The sequence below is a fragment of the Lepeophtheirus salmonis genome, chromosome 11, assembly GCF_016086655.4.
Source record: "Lepeophtheirus salmonis chromosome 11, UVic_Lsal_1.4, whole genome shotgun sequence".
NCBI classification, from domain to species: Eukaryota; Metazoa; Arthropoda; class Copepoda; order Siphonostomatoida; family Caligidae; genus Lepeophtheirus; species Lepeophtheirus salmonis.
The window spans coordinates 12068097-12088844 of record NC_052141.2 but is presented as its reverse complement, the minus strand read 5'-3'; the positions used below and the strand labels follow the sequence as shown (position 1 = coordinate 12088844).

At 33.4% G+C, this 20748-nt stretch overlaps 1 protein-coding gene across 1 annotated transcript; it reads right to left on the bottom strand.

Annotated features, from left to right (window-relative positions):
* Positions 1-289: 289 nt before the first annotated feature.
* LOC121126437 (uncharacterized) lies at positions 290-19795 on the bottom strand. Its single transcript, XM_040721761.2, has 4 exons — positions 19536-19795; positions 18425-18540; positions 18241-18352; positions 290-1627 (listed from the first exon to the last, which is right to left on the bottom strand). The coding sequence occupies exons 1-4, from the start codon at positions 19698-19700 to the stop codon at positions 713-715; spliced, it is 1308 nt and encodes a 435-aa protein (XP_040577695.1). The 5' UTR covers positions 19701-19795; the 3' UTR covers positions 290-712.
* Between the last annotated feature and the right edge of the window lie 953 nt (positions 19796-20748).

Genomic DNA, 20748 nt, shown 5'->3' with positions numbered 1-20748 from the left:
TATACCTTTCTTACAAAAAACTTATTTGTACATTTTATATCCTCTCATAAATCTAAGCTCTAAAAATTTGTTAAACTTTTAACTTATCTAAAATTATATTTCTCAAATTTGGAACTTATAAAAAAAATAAAAACATTCTATAATAAATGAACACACAAAAATCCTTGTCACGCCCCTGCGTGGCATAGAAATACATTTGTATTTATAATACTGTTGTCACGATCAAAGCTTTTATGGGTATTTCAGTACTCTTTGATACTGTTTCAACTAAAAAGATTAAACAAAAATATCACGACTAATTTATTTCGATACCAATAGAACAATACTCAAAATTTTGAAAAGTAAAATAAATAAAAAAACAAATTCAAACACAAATATTTTTATAACTTTTTATAAAAAAACAATTGTACAACGTAACGCATTAATAAATAAAATATAGGCCCCTTTGAAGAGACCCAGCTTAAATTTAAGACAGTTTAAATGTTGAAACTGAGTAAGTTCTTACTCTAAATTTAAGTCGAATTCATTATTCTTTTGGAATGCTCTTTTTTATTCTTTTTAGCAAATATTTGTATTTTTGAATACAATTTTAATATTTTAACAGGGTTGGTATCCCAGTGCCAATACAGTACCATAATACTGGAAAATACTAGTGTCTACAATATATTGATAAAAATGAATATTTAAGTGGAACGTATTTGAAACAAGTGGATTATTGGTGATCGTCACTATTACTACTCTTGACTATTGGAGAATTTCCCGTCAGATGATGAAAGGGAATATACTCTGTATTCAGACTTCCATTATTATTAGCGTACACAAAAGTTGCAGTGACAACATTAGGGTCCGCCTTGATACTATAAAAGGGTAACATCACATTACCGTTCTGAGATGATCCATGGTGATTATGATAGTGAACATGAGTATGCTTATGCAAATTTTCAAAAAAACTTTCTCCACTCCGTCCTTTACTTCGTCCAATATCCAGAATCTCGGCTCCGGTCTCTTCTTCACAAGATAAATGAAGCTCTGAGGATTGTAGAAACTTACCAGAGGTATAGTAATACCATTTCCCAGAGTGTGTTGGGCAGAATTCTTCATTCTCAGCAAGAATACCCCCCATGACACCCCCTGGACTCGGGCCTATCATCCATCCCTTCCAATTTGTGTTGGATCGTGAAAAGTAGTAGAGGTAGACACGTTCATTTTGGCTATGTTTATAGACTGACCGTCCCACAGAATCCTTGTAGAGAATGTTGTAGCGTCCCAACTTCTCTGCTTGGGAGTTACGCACTCTTTTGTCTGAGCCTGAAGAAAGGTAGAGTGAGGTGCAGCAATTGGAGGAGGGAGATCGACCTAGAAGACCGGATTGAGATGGAGGTGAAGAAGAAGGCGTGTGGTAGCTATGGAGAGGTGGTCTCTGAGTGTAGGAAGGATGGAATAACGCTGGTGGTTTTGTAATGGGATAATGGGAGCTAATTGGAGGAGAGGGCGTTCGGCCTGGAAGAGGAGGAGTACAATAACAAGGATCGGGAGCTCTTCTTGTAGCTGTTGGTGATGAAAGGAGCCATCCACTGAAAGTTGTAGAGACAGATTGGCCATCTTCGGAAAGAACTCCACGAAGGACCTGCAAAATATGTGTAGACATTATGTATGGAAAAGAATACATTAAACTCATTTCCTGTAAATGGCCACAGAGAGTAATTAATAAATGACTCTCTTATAATGATATTAATTCCTCCCTCAAATAATATCGTCTTTCACCACATAACGGTTTTTTTAATAATAATAATAATCGTATTGTAAGTAATTATATTTATTAGTTTATGGAAATATTAGAGTCAAATATACGAGTATGATTGTATATTATTTTCTTGGTTAGAATCCATGATGAACAAAACTCTGTTACTTACGACTGTAAAATACATTAATATATTCAAAATATGTGAGTGTTATTTAATTCATTTGATGTCAAGCATGCGCCAATGGCCATGAAATGAAACTTGAAACAAACTGATAATAATATAGAGACAGGCTCTTGGATAATAATGAGGAATTCCCTGAAAAGACCCTTATTAAACAGCTTCCAACCTTGATACATTAACGGACTTTTTTTTGGGAAATTGTATTCAATGTTTGTTTCTTCAATTTGTTGTTTTTGTGAGGTGATAAAAAGTTAGGGAAGGTAGAGGTTTAAGCACTAGATTTCTTATGTAATATGTCCTCCTTCATATATGATGGGAGCTCGGGGCGAATCCAAATATGAACGAGATGTTTGGTAGTCTTTTTTCTCCGAAACACCCCAAACTGAAAAGTCCAGGACTTGAGGCCAAGGCTTTATGGGCTGTAACGGACATTTGATGGTGTAGGCTTTCCGCATGGAGATGTCAAGGGTCTTTACAGCCTTCTCGCACAGAAGATTGCAACCGCGTTGCATTTTTTTAGCTTCTATATTATCACATTTAAGAGCCATGGTATAAAAACAAAACTTGTTTATTCTTGTTGAGGCTGTCGTTTAGTGCTGGGATGCAAGCACATAATTAAAAATAATAGGATATAATCGTCATTAAATGTGTCTGCAAAATTTGTGTCTCCACTCTATATGCTTTTTGGGGTATGTAAAACAACGAAAACTGAAATTTAACATGGTGACCCTCAGAATTTGAAGAATTTTTGAGAGGAGGGTAGATTAGCTACCCTGGCATTTTGTTAGATTAGCTATGAGATGAAGGATATATACACAAGTCCCACTCCGTACAAGCAAGCTCTTGAGCATACAGTCTGGTCACATTTGTGTTCATATTCATGATTTCTCCCTATTTCGAAATTAAAATGTATTTCGGTGTATCAAATTTGGCAAGATGTACTTTTCTTTTTTCTTTACACGCACGAGGATTTAGACAATTTTCACATCCTACTTATTACTCCCGAAGAGTATCTCAGTGTTACTCTTCGTCATACATGAGGGCACACAGTCCTGGTTACGCTTTATGTATACCTATTTAAATCTTGACCCCTCAAGAATGAAAAAATAAAAATAAGTAAGGATGCGAAAATAATATGATAATGGAAGAGGGAATGGGGCTTTTTGTAATTGCTACTTAAATACCTAGAATTTATTATCATAGCAATCATTTATTATTATTTTCGTGTTCATATATATATTAGTCAATCCTAGCTGTGAGTGGAGAATATTTAGAACTGAGGGGCAGACATATTGGTCCTTATAAACCGTTGAATGGTAAAGAAGATCGGACATGTTCTTACGTTTATTCTTCATGCAACCTTTAAAGAAAAACAATTAAAAAGGTCCGAAATCATTTGTTAGTTAGCCAATTATCCGATTTTTTATTTTTTAAGTACTCCATGACTATCCCTGTCATAGTATGGATTCACAACTCTTAAAACGAGTTACATATTTCATAATATTAAAATTCTAAATAGTATTTTAATCCATTTACTGCAACTTTAATATATCTAAGTAATAATTTATTTAAAAGTGTACCCATACATTTGTTTTTATATATAATAGACAACGTCTCTTCATATAAATAATAAGATGACCCATATACACACATACACAGGACAAGGGATTAGCAAGGAAATGTATTCCTGCCCTTTTGGTAATGTAGCTTAAGTATAGTATAACTTATTACTTCACTTATTCATTTAAAAAAAAATAAATATATATATATATATATTTTTGAAATAGCCATGGCGAATCAAGTCGGAAGAGGGATTCGACAGATAACAACAAAATACATCGATAATTTTTGTGTCAGCGAGGTAACGCCATGCAAAGTTACTAAAATATAGAGGCATGCAAGTGGCTTCATAAACGCAACATCTCAATAAATTACTCCTCTGAGTTACAAAAAGACTATATAAGAGTTTCTTTTAGAACATGCATTTTGCATTTAAACATACAAAATATTCTAAATAGGGAAAAGCTGCTTTGTAATCGTTCAAAAAATAATTATTCCTAAAAAAGAAAATACCTCACTTTATATTATGACATTTTAATTTGTACCCAAAGATATAATCGAATAATTTAATTTAGCAATTTGATCAAATCAGAGTAATATTCAATGATCAATAAATATCAAATGATTTATCTCCTTTTTAATTTGACACTCACTCTCTCATTATAGTTCTTAAATCTATTGTAAGACAAATATATATTATCTATATCGAATGTTGCATTTATGTTGATTATTGCCTACTGAAAAAGATACATCACCTGTTTATTCCACATGTTGTTACCTCACTAAGACAAAAATACATACTCTATGTGGTTGTCAGCCGAAGATTCTTCATTTCCTCTAATCATTATTCTTAACATTGATTGGCTTAATACAAATTAGTTCTTATTAGCTGTGACCAATTCTCAACTGTCGTTGAATAATCATTTCATGGGTGGAATAATTACCTTTTTTCTGTTTCTTTATAGAGGATTTGTTGCGCTACGTCCAATGATATTAAAACAATAATTCTAATAATGAAAAATAATTACAGTCTAACTGTTATAACATTGGGGTATTTATTGTTTCGGCATCCGTAATCATTTAAAGTGTGACCTTAATCCAGATTTTATTTTATTAAGATCCATACTTTCAGACAAGTATTCATTCAATTTTTGTTTCGTATCTGGATCCGAAAGTTTGGTTAATCAGAATTTACTTGAGCATTTATGTATGTATAAAGATCCGAATCGATCTGGATCCGAGAAAATGTAGATGAACCCTATCTTTAGGTCATTCCTCAACATATTACAAACTTCGATGTTCTCTCCTCAAAAGAAGAAAAGAAAAAGAAGTACCAATAACATCTTTAGCAAATATAATAACACTCTTCAGGTTGCCAATAACAACAAATATTGCACGCTTTAAATTGCTTAGAATTTACAACTTTAGATATACTAATGTAACAATACTCCTTTAGTAGTAATTCTCCTTCACTCTTTGACATTGGCCTTCATTTTTAGAATTCCCTTCCTTCATACAAAAAAAACAACAACATATCTTCAATCTAATTAACTTAGAAATCTGACGAGGAAATCTACGGTCTACATTATTATGAAGTATATATTATATAGACTTTTTTCCATGTACATAGATACGACTTATTAATTACAAATGTACAAATTAGGGTGAGCCTAGTGATCAACAAATTTATAAATTTTTACGGATACTCGTACTAGACTTTTTTTTAGAATATACGTGTAATTTTATTGATGTATATGGATATTCAACTTGATTACAAAATCGCAGTACGAGCTAGATCCTGTGCAAAGTTTTTGTAGTTACAACTTCAACAGGTTTTTTTATTTTTTAAAGCTGTTTTCCTTTAACATTTAAGTATGAAATAATCACTAGAGCGTATGCTCATAAATAACAGAAATTGTCAACGAGGAGCTAAAAGAATTATGCAGGTTTAAACGGATAAATCCAGGCAAAGTTTGACTTCATCAAGATTAATAACGAGGGTACTTCGGTCGGGTTAACATCCACACATGAGAGGTTGAGAGTCAAGTCTCGCCCCTGCATGAAGACCTTGAAGGTCAGCAATTTTCGTGAGACCAAGAAGTTGGATCAGACTAACGTAGGAAACGCTTATGCCAGCTTTATTATCTAGTGCTATTAGTGGTATTTCGTTTTTTATCGTGTCTAACCTTTTTTTTCGCTAAATATATATTTTATATTAAGATACAATGATTGAAAATAAAAAGTATTTTTTTGAATAAACTTCATTGACTCTACTGTGCAATCTATATACAGAAAGCGTGGAACGGAAATGATTTATTTTTTGAACGCAATTTTTTCTGGAACCAGTCATCCGATTGAAGAAATAAATCAGATTATGAAACCATGATGGATTCTGATAAATTTTATTCAATAAAATCTCCTCCAGCCTCAATTACAGTTTATATATATGAGGTCGAAAGCGCCAGACGGCATTCACCACTTGGTCCCTTGGCAAATCCTGGAGTTCCTTCTTGATCCGACTAATAAGTTTTTCTTTGGTGTTGCAGAGGTTTTGGTTGTATTACCATTCAATCACCCACCAAACAAAAAAATCTATTAGATTTATATCCGGTGAGTTTGAAGTCCAAAAGTACGGCGAGATGAAGTTGTCAAAATTGTCTTGGATACTTTTGATACTTTTTTTTGAGGCCCCTAAGAGGAGGATTCTGTGCCTTTTTCAAATATTATGGGACAACGAATTCGTCAGCTGATCCCTTTTTTTTCAACTGGTGTAGGCTCGAACAAGCTGTCTAACAAAAAATGCAAATAAGAGTTCTGTACCTTTTTACCAAAAGATTCCTTGTTGTTGTTGATAGACAATATATTGTAATGTAAGTTTTTAGGGATTCAACGACTTGTAGTCTATAGATTATCCCAATCATCATATGAAATTAAAAAAAACCAAAAAACTATCCTTCGGTACACAATTTCGCCTGAACGTTTTTAGACCTCTTCTTTTTTAAGAGAATACAAATATGGCACGACAAAGCACAAAAGCAAGATTACAATCTATTCTCTCCTAGGACAAATTACAATTTTACTGAGGGAGATAGCAGCATTGAATATTTGAAGAGGTTGCGTTTTTTCAAAATTGACACCAAGTCAAACCCTCTATGGCATTGTATATTGTAATATTGATTACTACATTATGCATTCATTTGGGTCAATCTGCACTGAATCCAAATAAGTATTAAGGAAAACAAGCTGGCTGACCTTCCTTATATCCTAAAACTTCCATATCGCATGAATAATGATATATCATCTTTAACGTGTCTTATAGTTAACCCAATATTAATGTAAGAGTCCATTATAGTTACTAAATTATCTTTAGGTAGGAAAACCTGCATAACAGCTGGTCCGGGATGTATTTTTGGATATTATATGGGATTTAAGATGCTCAAGGAAGCGGCCCTGGAAGAATATTTTCATTTAATAGTTTGAGTAGACTCAAGTAAACGGCTACCTGAAAGTACGAAATACGAATAATCTTTAAAGGATTCAGTTCTTTTAATGACTCAGTTCTTTTACAGATTTAGTTCTTTTGATGATTCGTTCTTTTAAAGATTCAATTCTTTTAGTGAATCAGTTCTTTTGTTAAAACAGTTTTATTATTGAATGATATATTCTAGAATTATATTACTAGTCCCAGTCATATATATGATGATGGTTGTTGTAACTTGTAGGATTCAATCCAGAGTTGAGATTGAACAAAGGGAGAAGAATCCTGGAGAAGGGGGTGAGGAGCAGCAATAATTAGCTTAGAGTAATTGTTTACGTAGATTTGAATTATGAAAAAAGAAAGAAAAAAAGAGAACAGGGGATTATTAAATTGATGATTGTCGATGATTTAGAAAAAGTAGGTGCGAGTAGTAATACAAATAGACGATGAAGAAGAAGAATACAGTAAGTCCTAAAATTGATAATTGTTTAAAAAAAAAAAAATTCAAAAATTAACCTAAACAAGTGATTTTTTTTGGCGAAAAACTAAACTTTATTGACTTCCCAATATGACGATCTTAAGCTTAATTCATTTCTTTATACGTTTTGGCATCCCTTCATACAGATTATTCGAAGTATCTGGAGAATTTATTTCCCAAGCTTTTGTCAGTTTTTTTAAATTCATCCTCTGAAGTTGCAGGCACATTTTCATCGAGTTCCCTCTGGACCAAGGCACACCAATTTTCAATGGAAGACAAATCAGGACTGTTGGTAGGAATCCAAGTTGTCTGAACACCACTCTTGTGCCTTTTTGGAATGATAAGCAGGGGTACCATCCTGCTGCAAATGGCTTTTGAAGTGCCAGACAACATTTTCCTCTTCAAAGGATGTCCAATTTCTTCATTACAAGATAAAGCTGACATCAGAGACTTGCTGAGAATCTCCGTTACGTAGTACTCGGACGTCACAGTTTGGTGTCTAGGAATCAGTGGAAGATCTAACACTGGCTGGTGCCTGATTATAGCACAAACCTGAGTTTTCAGAGGAAATTTCACAGTTGGTGTGGGTCCTTATCTCTTGCCCAACCCCGATCTGTTTGGAGATTTGGGGCATGAAATAGGTCAAATAAACTTTCATCACTGAAGGGGATACATTTCCAGTCATTTGCAGTCCAGTGTTTCCTCTCACGACAGAATTGAAGCCGAGCCTTCCTTTGGTTTTCTGAAAGTTTGGGGTGCAGAGGGGGTTTGTATGGCAAATCATTCAAAGAGTGCCTCAGATAGCTGTGGACAGATGCCTTGGATATTGGATAGCCCTTTGAAGTCAATATTGCTGCAAATTTCCCTGTGGATTACCTATTTTTGGTCAAAGATTTTGAAATCACCAGTTTGAGAACTTTGCTGATTTTTTTCTTCCATCATCGACCCTTCTGATTTCCATGGGTTTGCCCATCCTTCCTTTCCTTACACGAATTGTCAATGGTCCTCAGAGGAATTTGTAATCTTTGAGCAACATCTCTCTGGCTTGATCCCCCCTCTATCATGCCAACAGCCTTGGCCATGGACTCCAAAGAGTGCTCTCTCACCATTTCGGATATTGAATTTCAACTAACATCCTTTTTCTAATTCAATATTGGCTAATGATTGCATCAGCCAAATTTCGTTTTATTCCGACCAAAAATATTTTTTTTTAAAAAAAAAATATAAAACGGATATTTTTAATACCACCATCAATTTTTGGACATACTGTTATGACAGGATTTACTTGTATTTCCCAAGGTATAAATAATATCAACAGATTCCATTTCTTCTCACTATTAAAGATTTATAATGACGTCATTTATAATCCATAAACAATATAACTCATTCATATCTGTCTCTCAATCATCACTAATCATCCCTCATCTCCAGTGCCGACTCCCCAATGTCTCCTTCTACCACCTTACACAAAAACGACTAACTAGTGTAGAAACATAAACTGTATGACGTCACTAAATATCCTCTTCAAAGTGGGAATAAAATGTCCAGGAATGAATTTAACGGTGAAAGAATTTACTGGCAATTAAATTACTAGGAATGAAAGACACGGGATGAATTTACTGGGAATGAAATTACCGGTCACGGTTCCATAGAGGATATGACTTGGCGACATATTTTCGAAAACATGCAACCTCTTCAAATAATCAATACTAATGCTAATCAATGCTATTATCTCCCTCAGTAAAATTGTAATTTGTCCTAGGAAAGAATAGGATGATAATCTCTATTAGTAAATTATTGATTCTCCTAGGAGAGATCAGGATCATAATCGATCCTAGGAGGGATTACGATCATGATCTCTCCTAAGAAAATCAACGATTCTACTGGATTTCAATCTCTACTGTGACATATACATTGTGCGAAGTTTAGGGGAGTAAATATTGAGTGTTTTTGAAAATGGTATCGATTTTTTTGTAAGAGGCCCCTTATCAACAGATAAGCTATTAGAAAATCTAGTGAAACGCCATGACAGCTTAGTTGCTCTCTTTCCAAATACACTTCAAATTGGCAGAGTAACCAGGGTTTTTTTTTTATAAATATATAGTGAATAGTATGGTTGGATATCAGCTATAATCAGCTGTCATAAGAGAGGAAGGAGAAAAGAAACTAAATAAGAACATCGGACTCCAACGTCGATCCTCCATTCCACTCGCCGTCTGTCAAGGACTTACAAATATAACTCTGCAACAAATCCTTAAAGTACCGTTCTGTCTTTTATGAGCACACACGAATGTTGGATTCCGGGTTTGACTATAATTGAATAGATTTAGGAAAGGATGTTCACTACTCAAGAATTAAATAATAATGAAAAATACAGAGGGAAAGAAAAATCCTCCTTTAGATTACCAATTCCGAAAAAGCGGGCGGTCAGCTAAAAAATACAACTAATTTACATCACTTTTCATTGCTCAGGAGTTATAAATGCACGGATATCACTTGGATGGGCTCGGTGTAATTTCTGCCTAAATGTCCTTTCTAGATACGGAGTGGTGTTTGTATTTATTGTTCTTACGTTATAACTACTCGACGTTAATTTGATAAAACGTCATGACAGCTAAGCTTCTCTCCTCCCAGACATTCTTCAAATTGTCAGGACAGGCATGTTCATTTTTTTCTGTTCCTGGTATTTTTAAATACCAGTGGGATATTATATATGAATTATGCAGCATTGCTTATGTCAATAGAAGGAAGTTTATTTTTACAGGACAAGTGTGTTCATTATTATCCCTTTGCTATTTATAAAGGCATAGGAATAGAGATGTGGAAATGCTCACATTTTTAATCGATTGATTGTACATCTTGCTTACACAAGTTACAACTAGGATTTCATAACTTGTAAAATTTAGGAATCATTATTAATATACATATATATTCAATAAAATGTTGTTAAATAACTATTAGGCCCATTTACCCCGTCCAAATAGTTTAGGACAAAGTTGGGGTATCAGCCCTACCCTAATACAAAACATCTAAAAGACTTCACATTGACATACAAAATCCTCCTGTTCACATGGCTTTACAAGCACAAAGCGTAATAATTATGCATACATTTGTTTTAATTTACTTCTTAGACAAACGTGATTTATATCTTCATTTCGAAGACACTTCTATTCAATCAAGGGACTGTTGAAACAACAAAAAAAGAAGAAAAAATAAATTAAATTAAAGGTTATCTCACTAACATAAAAATGTAGATTGTGTTTTGTTGCCAGCTGCAGATTTTTCTATTAATCAGTCTTCTAAACGTAAATTGTTTAAATTAGAATTACTGTGAATTAAGTTACGCAATCCCACTCTGTATGCGAGTATAGGTAGCAAGGACATATAGTCTATAACTATTTTGGGGTCAATCTTCAATTCTTCTCCTAGTTCGGCAAGGACGTGTACTTATAACTTCCCTCGCTGTTAAACTCCGTTTTTCATAAGCAAATTCACTAGTTATTACTTATTAATTAGATATTCTCTCTTCAAGAATTCTATTATAATCACTACAGGTCTCGAAGTTAAAAATCCTATTCGGGTTACCAACTAGATGAAGCCACTCCCACTTACCAGGATATGTCCTTTAGTTATAAGTGTATACCCCTGTTGGACTCAGAGTAGAATGAAGAGTTGACATTTTTGTAATTCCTTGCTTGAAACGGAGTTATAAAACTAAAGGAATTTCTAGTGGCACTCTCTAATCACTGTGTTTTTTATTTTCTCAAGCTGTCGTCATTATGTTTTCATTCTTAAGGAGAGAAGATTAGTATTAAGTATCTACTACGTGTGATTGTACTTATCAAAAAAGGAGAGGATTGTTAAAGATAATTTGTATATATGTTTGTCGACGCCTAAAAACTCAGAAAATAACTGGGCACTCCACTTTATTAAGTAAAAATTCAATACTTGTGAAAAATTGGCGAATTACCAACTGATTTAAGGCATTATTGTCAGTTTGTTGTTTTTGTTTATTAATGAAAAGTTTTCGTGATACAATAAAAATAACGACGTGTAGTCTGTACATAAATTATAATTAAATAGGCGGAATTTTATTTATCATGTTATTTAAAAGCTTAGTTCTACACAAAAAATGAAAATAAACTATTTTGTTCGCGTTGTTTTTTATTTAATTAATATTATTATTATATCAAATCTATGACTGAGTGTATTGTTTGTAATGATAGTCTCAAGGACTCTGGAATGAAAATAAAATCCACAAGACAATGAAATAAGTACATATTTAATAGACTAGTTCTTAAATTGTGTTTTCCTTCTTTGAGAAACACTGTTCTAACTATTAAAATAAAATTGTAGAACGATGTTATAACACATGTTTGGATCAAAAGTGAGTACAATACACCAGACAAATGAGCAGTGGTTCCCAGCCTGTGGGCCTACTCCCCAACAGAGTCGTGATAAAAATGCTACAGGGTCGTTAATTGATTTTAAGACGAATGTGAATCGTAGTACAGAGATGTAACTTCTATGACTGTTTTTCACAATAGTACAAAATATAATAGTTCCTTAAGACACTAAACACAACGTCTAAGCCAGTATAAAATATTTTTTTCACTAAGTGGCTAGATTTTTGTCAGAAAACCGTATCAATGGTGGCCAAGGCTGCTGGGCAGGAGCTCAGAAAGGATTGAGGAGATGTCATTCTGGACTAAAAGGCTTCGGTATGGAGCCATTTCTGAGTTTCAAACATAATGCCAACCTGGTGATTTCATAAATAATCTAAGATTCCTAATTGCAGTATATTATAGTTGATTGTACAAAAAAAAATATATATATGATATTTTAAGAATTATGGTCGTTTTAATTGATAACTTGATTAAAATGGGTCGTAATATTTGATAAGTTGATAGTATCGGGCATTGCCCTGAGTTATTAGGGGACAATGGCCATACAATACTTGTTCTAAAATATAGGAAATAATTTCCCAACAAAACCTAGGTGCTATCCTTGGCTTTTCATGGGAACACCGACACGTAGTTATTCAATACTTTTATATTTTCTCCACAATAATAAAAAAGTAAAAACTGCAGCTGTAATTTTTTTTCAAATGTGATGTGCTGGGGAGTACAAGCTCGTTGCTAAACCTCAACTAAGGCACGTTCATTTTTAATACTATATAAAGTACTTCCTTTTTGTCTTTAAATATGAGTTGAAGTAAATCCCTGGGGATTTCATACATCTTTACATATTGTTTTTATGCAATTCCTATAGTTGAGTAGTTTGTTATGAAAAAATAGACCATTTAAAAATTAGAAAAGGAAAACCGGTTGTTGCTCTTGCTCTATTTTTTCGTTTATTCATTATTTAATAGGTAGTCTTGATTTTGACTTCTCCTTTTGGAAATAAACATTCTTGCCGATCTTTGATCAAGGGTATGTTGAAAAAACAACAACAGAAGAAGCAAACAATAAAATTAAAGGTATTGCAAATAGATAGTCACGGCGTTATCTCCCTAGCACAAAAATATACATTGTGCTTTGTTGTCAGCTGTCAATTTATCTGTTTTTCCCCTCCTAATCATTGTTTTTCTTCGAATGCTTTATATCCTAGCTGAAGTCATACAATACATCTTACATTTCAATTTGAAAAAGGTTTGATTTTGATTGATTTTTGCTCATTTTAGCTTTTAATATTTATTAAGAAGTTTGATAAAAGTAGCTAGTTAGGCTGTGTGAATATATATTACATTAATACTTTGGAGAAAAAAATTGAATCGTTTATATAATTAATGAATTACTTTAAACAGGAAGCATATTTAATCTTGTTTTAAGCCCCTTACATCTAAGTTATACTTTCATATCAGTATATATTATTACCCAGAAACTCATGAAGAGTTCATCTTTATTTCCCCCGAAATATTATTATTGTAATCTGTATTCAAAGTAACCTAAACAGCTTTATTAATGAAAGTTCCTTTATATCCGAAAATTCTAAAATTTACAGCTTCAAAGGCAAGGCTACGCAAGAGTTCCAGGGATATACCTTCTATACCCATTCTATTGTCGAGTAAGTATTTCCTGCCCTTTTACCATCTTCGATGACACTTCTCAGCCCCTCCACCATCCACCTTACAGCATTTTATCATTTATTACAATAAATAACAAACATACAACCAAACATCAAACTTCTAAGATCCATAGAAATGTAATAATTAATATTAATTCAATGACATAGATATTTTTGATGTATCAGACTTCTCTTGAGGACATAACTTGTCACTGAAATTTATTTAAGCTGTATGATTGTTTTATATAGAATCTAGAAAGACTCCAATCCAATGTATGGTACATTTTGTTCCAAAAAAGAATTCTTTCGCCCTGTTTTAATCTATTTCAGCATAAAAAGGCTCGTCTCTATGGAGGAAACTATAACAGAAAGAGTGTAGGCCATTCTAAGAACTACACAAAGATTTAGGTAATGCTCACATAATATCTTTTCTTTTTTAAATAAGCGCTTAAAAGGAGGTTGATATTTAATTTATAGCATCTAAACCTCAGCTGTTCGTGATTTAATAAAGTAGAAATTCCCACTACGTTTTTGTATGGCCATTAATAGAAAAATGATCCGCCCAGACTCAAGAATTTAAATTCCTTTATAAATTTGGGCTGAATTTCTCAAACAAAAGGGGCCACTCAGACTCGGAGACGAATGATTTAGCCTGTACATGAAAATATTTATTGATCATTTTTGCGTCTCCTAATTAACATTATGTACTTTTTCATTCAAAAGTATTATTACTCAACAACTGCTCCTAACAACCATTAATTTCATTTATGACATTGGCACTCTATCTTTTACTAGCCGTACTTTTCAATAATAATTATACAGAAGAATGGGGGGATAAAGGCTTGGAGGGGTAGATGCTACAGGGAGGGAAAATGCTGGGGGGTAAATGGAGGAGAGGTGATCGTTCAGAGGTAAAAGTAAGGTAGTCGTCCAGGGAGATAGAGCTCCTGTTCTCTTGTTTCTGTTGGAATCATTGATTAATATGGCTCGAACTTTATATTTCTTCATTTTTCGTCATTGTCTCTTAGTGTTGCATGGGTCTAAAAAAGCTAAAAAGACTGCAGTACTATCAGTCCAGACCTAATAAAATTTTCCAGTCCTAGGATTGGTTCTTATTGGTCTTTTATGGTAACTACAACAAGTAGTTACTAACTATGTCCTTTCATCTGTTCAACATAACCTCTTTCAAGAGACAAGATACCTGAAGTTTTAAGTAGGAGTTTATACCTCCTAGCTATCATTTATTTTAGTGAAGAATAGCTATCAAAATAGCTAGGACGGAAGGACCAAAGTATCGCTCCTTTGGAGCGTTGTATGATAACACAACGTTGCTTCACTAACAAAAAAGTACCCTATGTATTTTTTGTCAGCTGTCGATTCCCTCCTCTCACTTGATACGTCATGTCTATTTAATAATTTATTTTTTGATAAATAAACGAAGTAATAAGTTATTCTATAGTTATGCTCCGTTTCCCAACGGACAGTCCAATACAAAATGATCTTTTTTTAGATGGTTTTTCGTCAAGATGTTTTAGCATACTAGTAAGTGGATAATTATTCGCACCCTCAAAAGTTTTGGTTATTTTCATAGTCAGTTCTTGATATTTGTTGTATTTTTTTCATCTGAGTCTAGAATATCACTTTTAATATACTTATACTCATACAAGAAGATCAGGAGAGTTGAAAGCTTCTTCAATCTGAGTAGGTACTTTAAATCCTCCCTAGAGAATCTTTTTAAATAGCATGAGCTACCTCAGTATTGTCTAGTGCCAAGGTCAAAGAACATTGTCTTCAAGTCAGAGAGAAGATAGTTCAATTTTTTAAGGAAGGCAGTGGATAAAAATCGATTTGCAAGAAATTGGATGCTCCTAAATCAAATTTTTGCTACTATAAAGAAATATGGATAATATAGAGAAGTTTGTAATCGTAAAAGAACTCGTCGGCCATCAAAATCCTCTCCTCTATTGTACAGAAAAGTGGTCAGAGGAGTTAAAATTAACCTTAGAACAAATAACAAGGGGATTTTAGGTAATTGAGAGAAAAATGGTACTGTTGTTTCACAAATAACGATATCTAGAATGCTTCACAAAGAAGCCCATCATGGGAGACGTCCATTAAAGACACCATTACTCAAACCCCGACACCTTCGATCAAGATCAAAGTTTACCAAATAATACTCGGAGAAAGATATAATCTTCTAGTCAACAGTATTGTTGTCAAATGAAACAAAAATCAAGCTTTTTGGTGATAGCTCTACTCAGTTCGTTTGGAGGAAATCTGGAGAGGCCTTCTCTCCTCGTAACACGATAGCAACAATAAAGTATCGTGGTGGATCAATCATGTTAGGGGTATTGTTTTTCTTCCTCCTGGTACAAGAAGGCATTTGTGAGTGAAAAAAAAGAAAGAAAAAAAAGAGGATTATGTCTGTTTTTCAGACAAAAATTAAAAATCATCTGCAAATAATTTAGGCCTTGGTCGTAAGATGTTATTCAAGCATGACAATGACCCAAAGTATTGCAGCAAATTTGTATCCTCGTGGCTTCAAAGAATACAATTGAGGTTTTGGACTCGTCTTTGTTCAATCCAGAAATTAACTCTATTGCAAATCTTTGGTTTGAGTTAAAAAAAACGGTTTTATGCTAGAAAACTCAAAAAATCCAAGAACTCAAGTCATTTAGTATTGAAGAGTTGCACAAATTCCTTCTCCAACTTGTTTTAACTTAATCGTAAATTGTAATAAGAGATCAGTTGAAGTTTTCAGAAACAAAGGTTACATAATTGGCTATTAAATAAAGGGGTGTTAATATTTTTGCTTTGTATTTGTTTGAATTATTGCCTCTAAAATAAATTATATAATTTTTTTTGTTTATCAAAGTAGGCAAAGTTTATATAATTAATTATCAATAAAAGCTTCTTGCTATTATCATTTTATCCTATCCTATCGTGTTGTTTTGTTTTTATTGTAGCAATCATAGAGTATCTAAGTAAACATGTAGGGTATACATATCAGGTGTAGAATAAGTAATGCCACCTTCTATGAATTTATTTTTGAATAGGTGTTGTTGATAAAATCTAAAAGTTTTGACTATTTTTGAATAGCTTCGATTCTAAGCCTTTGATTGATGTACATTATGTTAACAAAAATTATGTTTAAGTTGCGATAGAGCCAAGAAGAGCCATCATAGGCAATTTAATCCACGCCGGGAGGGTCACTTGGGTCATCATGAAGGCCTTAAACGTCAGCAAGGCCACAGACTGTCAGGTCAGAACTTTTTTGACTAATGGGGACAATGTTAAGGGCAAACCCAAGAGTGGAAGACCTACATAAGTGAAGTATGAAGACGCCATGTATGCCTTTAAGGTCAACCGAACGATGAAGATATTAGAGTACGCCAAGGAGAAAAAGGTGCATCGGTCTACTGCGGCAAGACAAACCGAACGGCTGGATGAAGGTCGCCTAAAAGAATTGACAGACCACTCATGGCCCAACGTCACAAATAAATCCGTCTTCAGCAACAACTCTCGAATGATATGAAGCACAGCAGCAGCCAGGTAATTTTTTTATCTGATGAAAATACTTTTACCGCTGACCCCGTCTACAACAAGCAAAATGATCGTGTGGTATATTTTAGCGAGGCTGACATAAACATCAGGATAGTCCACTAGACCAAACATCCGGCCTCTGTGAGGATGTGGGGGTTGTGGCATCAACTGGAGAAACAGACTACTTGCTGGTGGGTAAGTGTTGAAGGAAAATGTGGTCCCATAGATCACCAAGACCATAAAAAAGTCCAGCAAGACCAATATTTCTGCATGTTTGGTCTCTGGCCCATACTGCTAATATTTTACAAGAATGGATGAGTTGCAACATGAACTTCTAGTCCAAGAACATTTTGCCCCCTTAGGATCCAGACCTGAATCCACTGGATTACTCCATTTGGTGGCAAATTGAAAAGAAGCCCTGCAAAGTCTTCCCCCCAAATAATAATGTCCTGAAGACTTAAATTAAATAGCAGTAGAGGATCATGAAAAATGACTACGTTACCAATGTGTACAAGGTGTTCCAGATACTGTTGGTGACAAGATTAATAACTAATATGTATTGTTACAATAACAAAAATATTATAAAATAATATTTTCTATGTACAACATCATACTGATCAGTTATGAGTACTTTAATAACTACCTAAAGGCAGGTCTCAGTACTTTTTCTACACCAGGTATATTGGCCATCATATTATTTCTTTGAATTTTTTTGGCTATCATATATAAATACAAATATACTGTAATAAAATATTACTTAGTAATATTATAATTCATTTAAAAAATTGAGCAGAAAATGACAAAGATAGTAAGTGAGTACTTAAAAGATTACTAGCAGTTCTTATGATTCACATATTTGGCCAACTATCAGATAAACTTGTGCATTTTTTCCGTTCTTTTTGGATCAAAGGTTGCGTCATATAATAAATGTCACGAAATAAGTACCGGGAGTGACCCAACAATAATATCTAACCAACATCTCGAGAGATTTTTTTTACAAATTAGTTTGATATATATTTAGATAATATAAATCTTAATAGAAAGAATGGATACATATCAAAGAACAACTTTTATACTATCTTGTTTGAAAGAAATTGAAGGATATTATCCTAGATTAACCGATATATTGATTACTTATTTTACCACAGACCTATTCATTCTCAATATAAATAACATTAATATATAAATACCTGGAGTTGAATCACACTTCCAGCCGTGAGAGGGATCATGATGAATCGAGAGACTCCAAATTTGTCTCCGACGGCAGAGACAACAGGGATGGAGTCCTTTAGTAGAGCAACTCTGTATATATAAAGAGGAAGATTATTTGAATACTTAAGACTTTGATATATGAGTCCATGGCACATAACTCACTCTGATAGTCCCATTTCCGGGTGTGCTGAGAAGGAAAATGAAAATCCGTAGATCCCGGGCTGAGTGACGCGAAAAGATCCATATTTGGGTACAAAGTCCGCATTGATATTTGTATTCTACAAATTATAATAGAAGCAATAAGCCAAAGTTATGTTGTATCAGTCTAGTCTAGTCTATCAGTCCTTGGGATTGGTCATTTGGACTGCCAGTCCTTTGCACTCTCAGTACTAGAACTGATTAAAAAAGAAGAAATAAAGTGTCCTGACATTATCAAAGACCGATCTTTTTAAGTTTTAGGAATGAGTTGCAGGACTCAACTCGACGGAACTGGAGCCGTCAGTTCAAAATAAGGACTGACATACTACAAGACGATAGTACAGACAATGTTTCATCCCTTCCTGTCATGAACAGTGTCTTCTAATAATTCTCAGATAGTTTATAAATGAGTATTTGAACAAATAGTATTATATATCCATTTATGTTTCAATTCTAAGTTTTTAAGTTTAAAGAATAAGTAAAAATTTTTATATAAAATATCACACACAAAATACAAAAAATGTTGTTCATCTTGTGATCGGATTAACACATTATATTAATAACATGAATAATGACAGATTCAATGAAGTAATATCGGATAACTGAATACATATTTCTCAATGATAAAGTCATCACTGTTTTAGATGAGTAATATCGTTATATTATGAGGAACAAAAAAAAGTAATACATCGCTAATTAAAGCGTTATTATCACACACTGGTCATGAATAAATTAATACAAGAACTCTAACTTTTTTTTCACGGTATTTGGCTTTTTATAACTCGTCTTCTGATCGGATTAGGACATTTTATTAATAACTTAAGGAACGACGGATTCACTCAAGTAATATATGTATAACAAGCTTATTAGTCAATTAAAAAGTAGTTTTACTTATTACATCTTTAGCAGAGTAATATTGTTTGTTATACTATTAATTACAAAAATAAATATCAATATAGTAATATATTACTAACTAACACGTTACTACCACACACTGGCCATGAATAAAAATATATATATGAACTCTATCCAACACTATTTGATAAATTAATTTTATATAAATTTAATGACTTACTTCATTTAGAAAATGTACAAAGCTGGAAGACGGTGGAAGGAGAGCCCGGGAATAAGAGAATCCGACAAAATCCTCATATCCAGTCGATGGAAAAGAGCTTCTTCCTTCGGGTAATCCACTGGAAGATCCAACTAAAAGAAATAAGAAACTCGGTACTAGCAGCATGATTGAGTCTTCTGTTTGACTTCTAAGGATTAAAGGAACAGGCACACTCCTCAGAATTCTACTGAATGAGTGTCAAGAAACGGAAACATACCGGAAAGGACTATTATATGTGCACATGATTATGTGTTTGAGTTGAGAGGAAATGGGTGGGTGGGTGGTTTTATTTGGTATATTTAGTTTATTATTTTTTTAAATATTTTATTTCATATAAATAAAGTATAAAACCATTTAGTATGACATAGTTTTTGTATGTGTATGTGTAAATAAATTACTTTTTTTAGGTATACAAGAGTACATCCAGGATTTATACTATAAAACTGAAGGATACAATTATGACAATGGGATTTAGAGGTTGAATGTCCCCTTTCTATACCATTATGGAATAGAATCTACATAATTGCTTACTGTTGTCTATCAACTGTCTCAATAATTTAAAGATCAATTAACTTAATATATAATTAATTTGGGAAAATAATCCGTTATCTCAATAATATCTAAGCAAGACATTTCAGGTTGTGTGTCTTTTAACATTTTGAATGTTCCGGTCATTTAGAGCACTCTACAATACTTTTTAAATTTATTATATATGTGATATCAACATTTCTGGATAAGAACTGCATTCAAACATATTGGAATTCATTATTTTGATGTTTAGCAGCAAGTTAGCACTTTATTGTACCTAAATTAATTAGAAAAATAGAATCAAATATAATCTTTTCCTTCTTTGTATAATTTTGAAACCCTAGTAGCAGGCTTGTGTACAGAACATATTTTTTTTTTTTAACTTTGGGTAGTTGGAGTTCACTCAGGGTAAGTCCACCTCCTTGAGGAGGTCCAGGTACTCCTTGACCCTGATATTAAGCCTTTTGGAAACCAATACGGGGAAATCCTTTTCCCGTCTGAAGACCACGATTCCCAGCCTAATTACAGAGACTAGGAGCTTAATTTGGTTGATTAACGGAACCTCATCGACCACGTAGGCGAGGTAACGATCTTTCCTGGAGTTTTTCTAGTAGTTCGTGGTCTAGTTGTTGTTGCTGTACTGGGT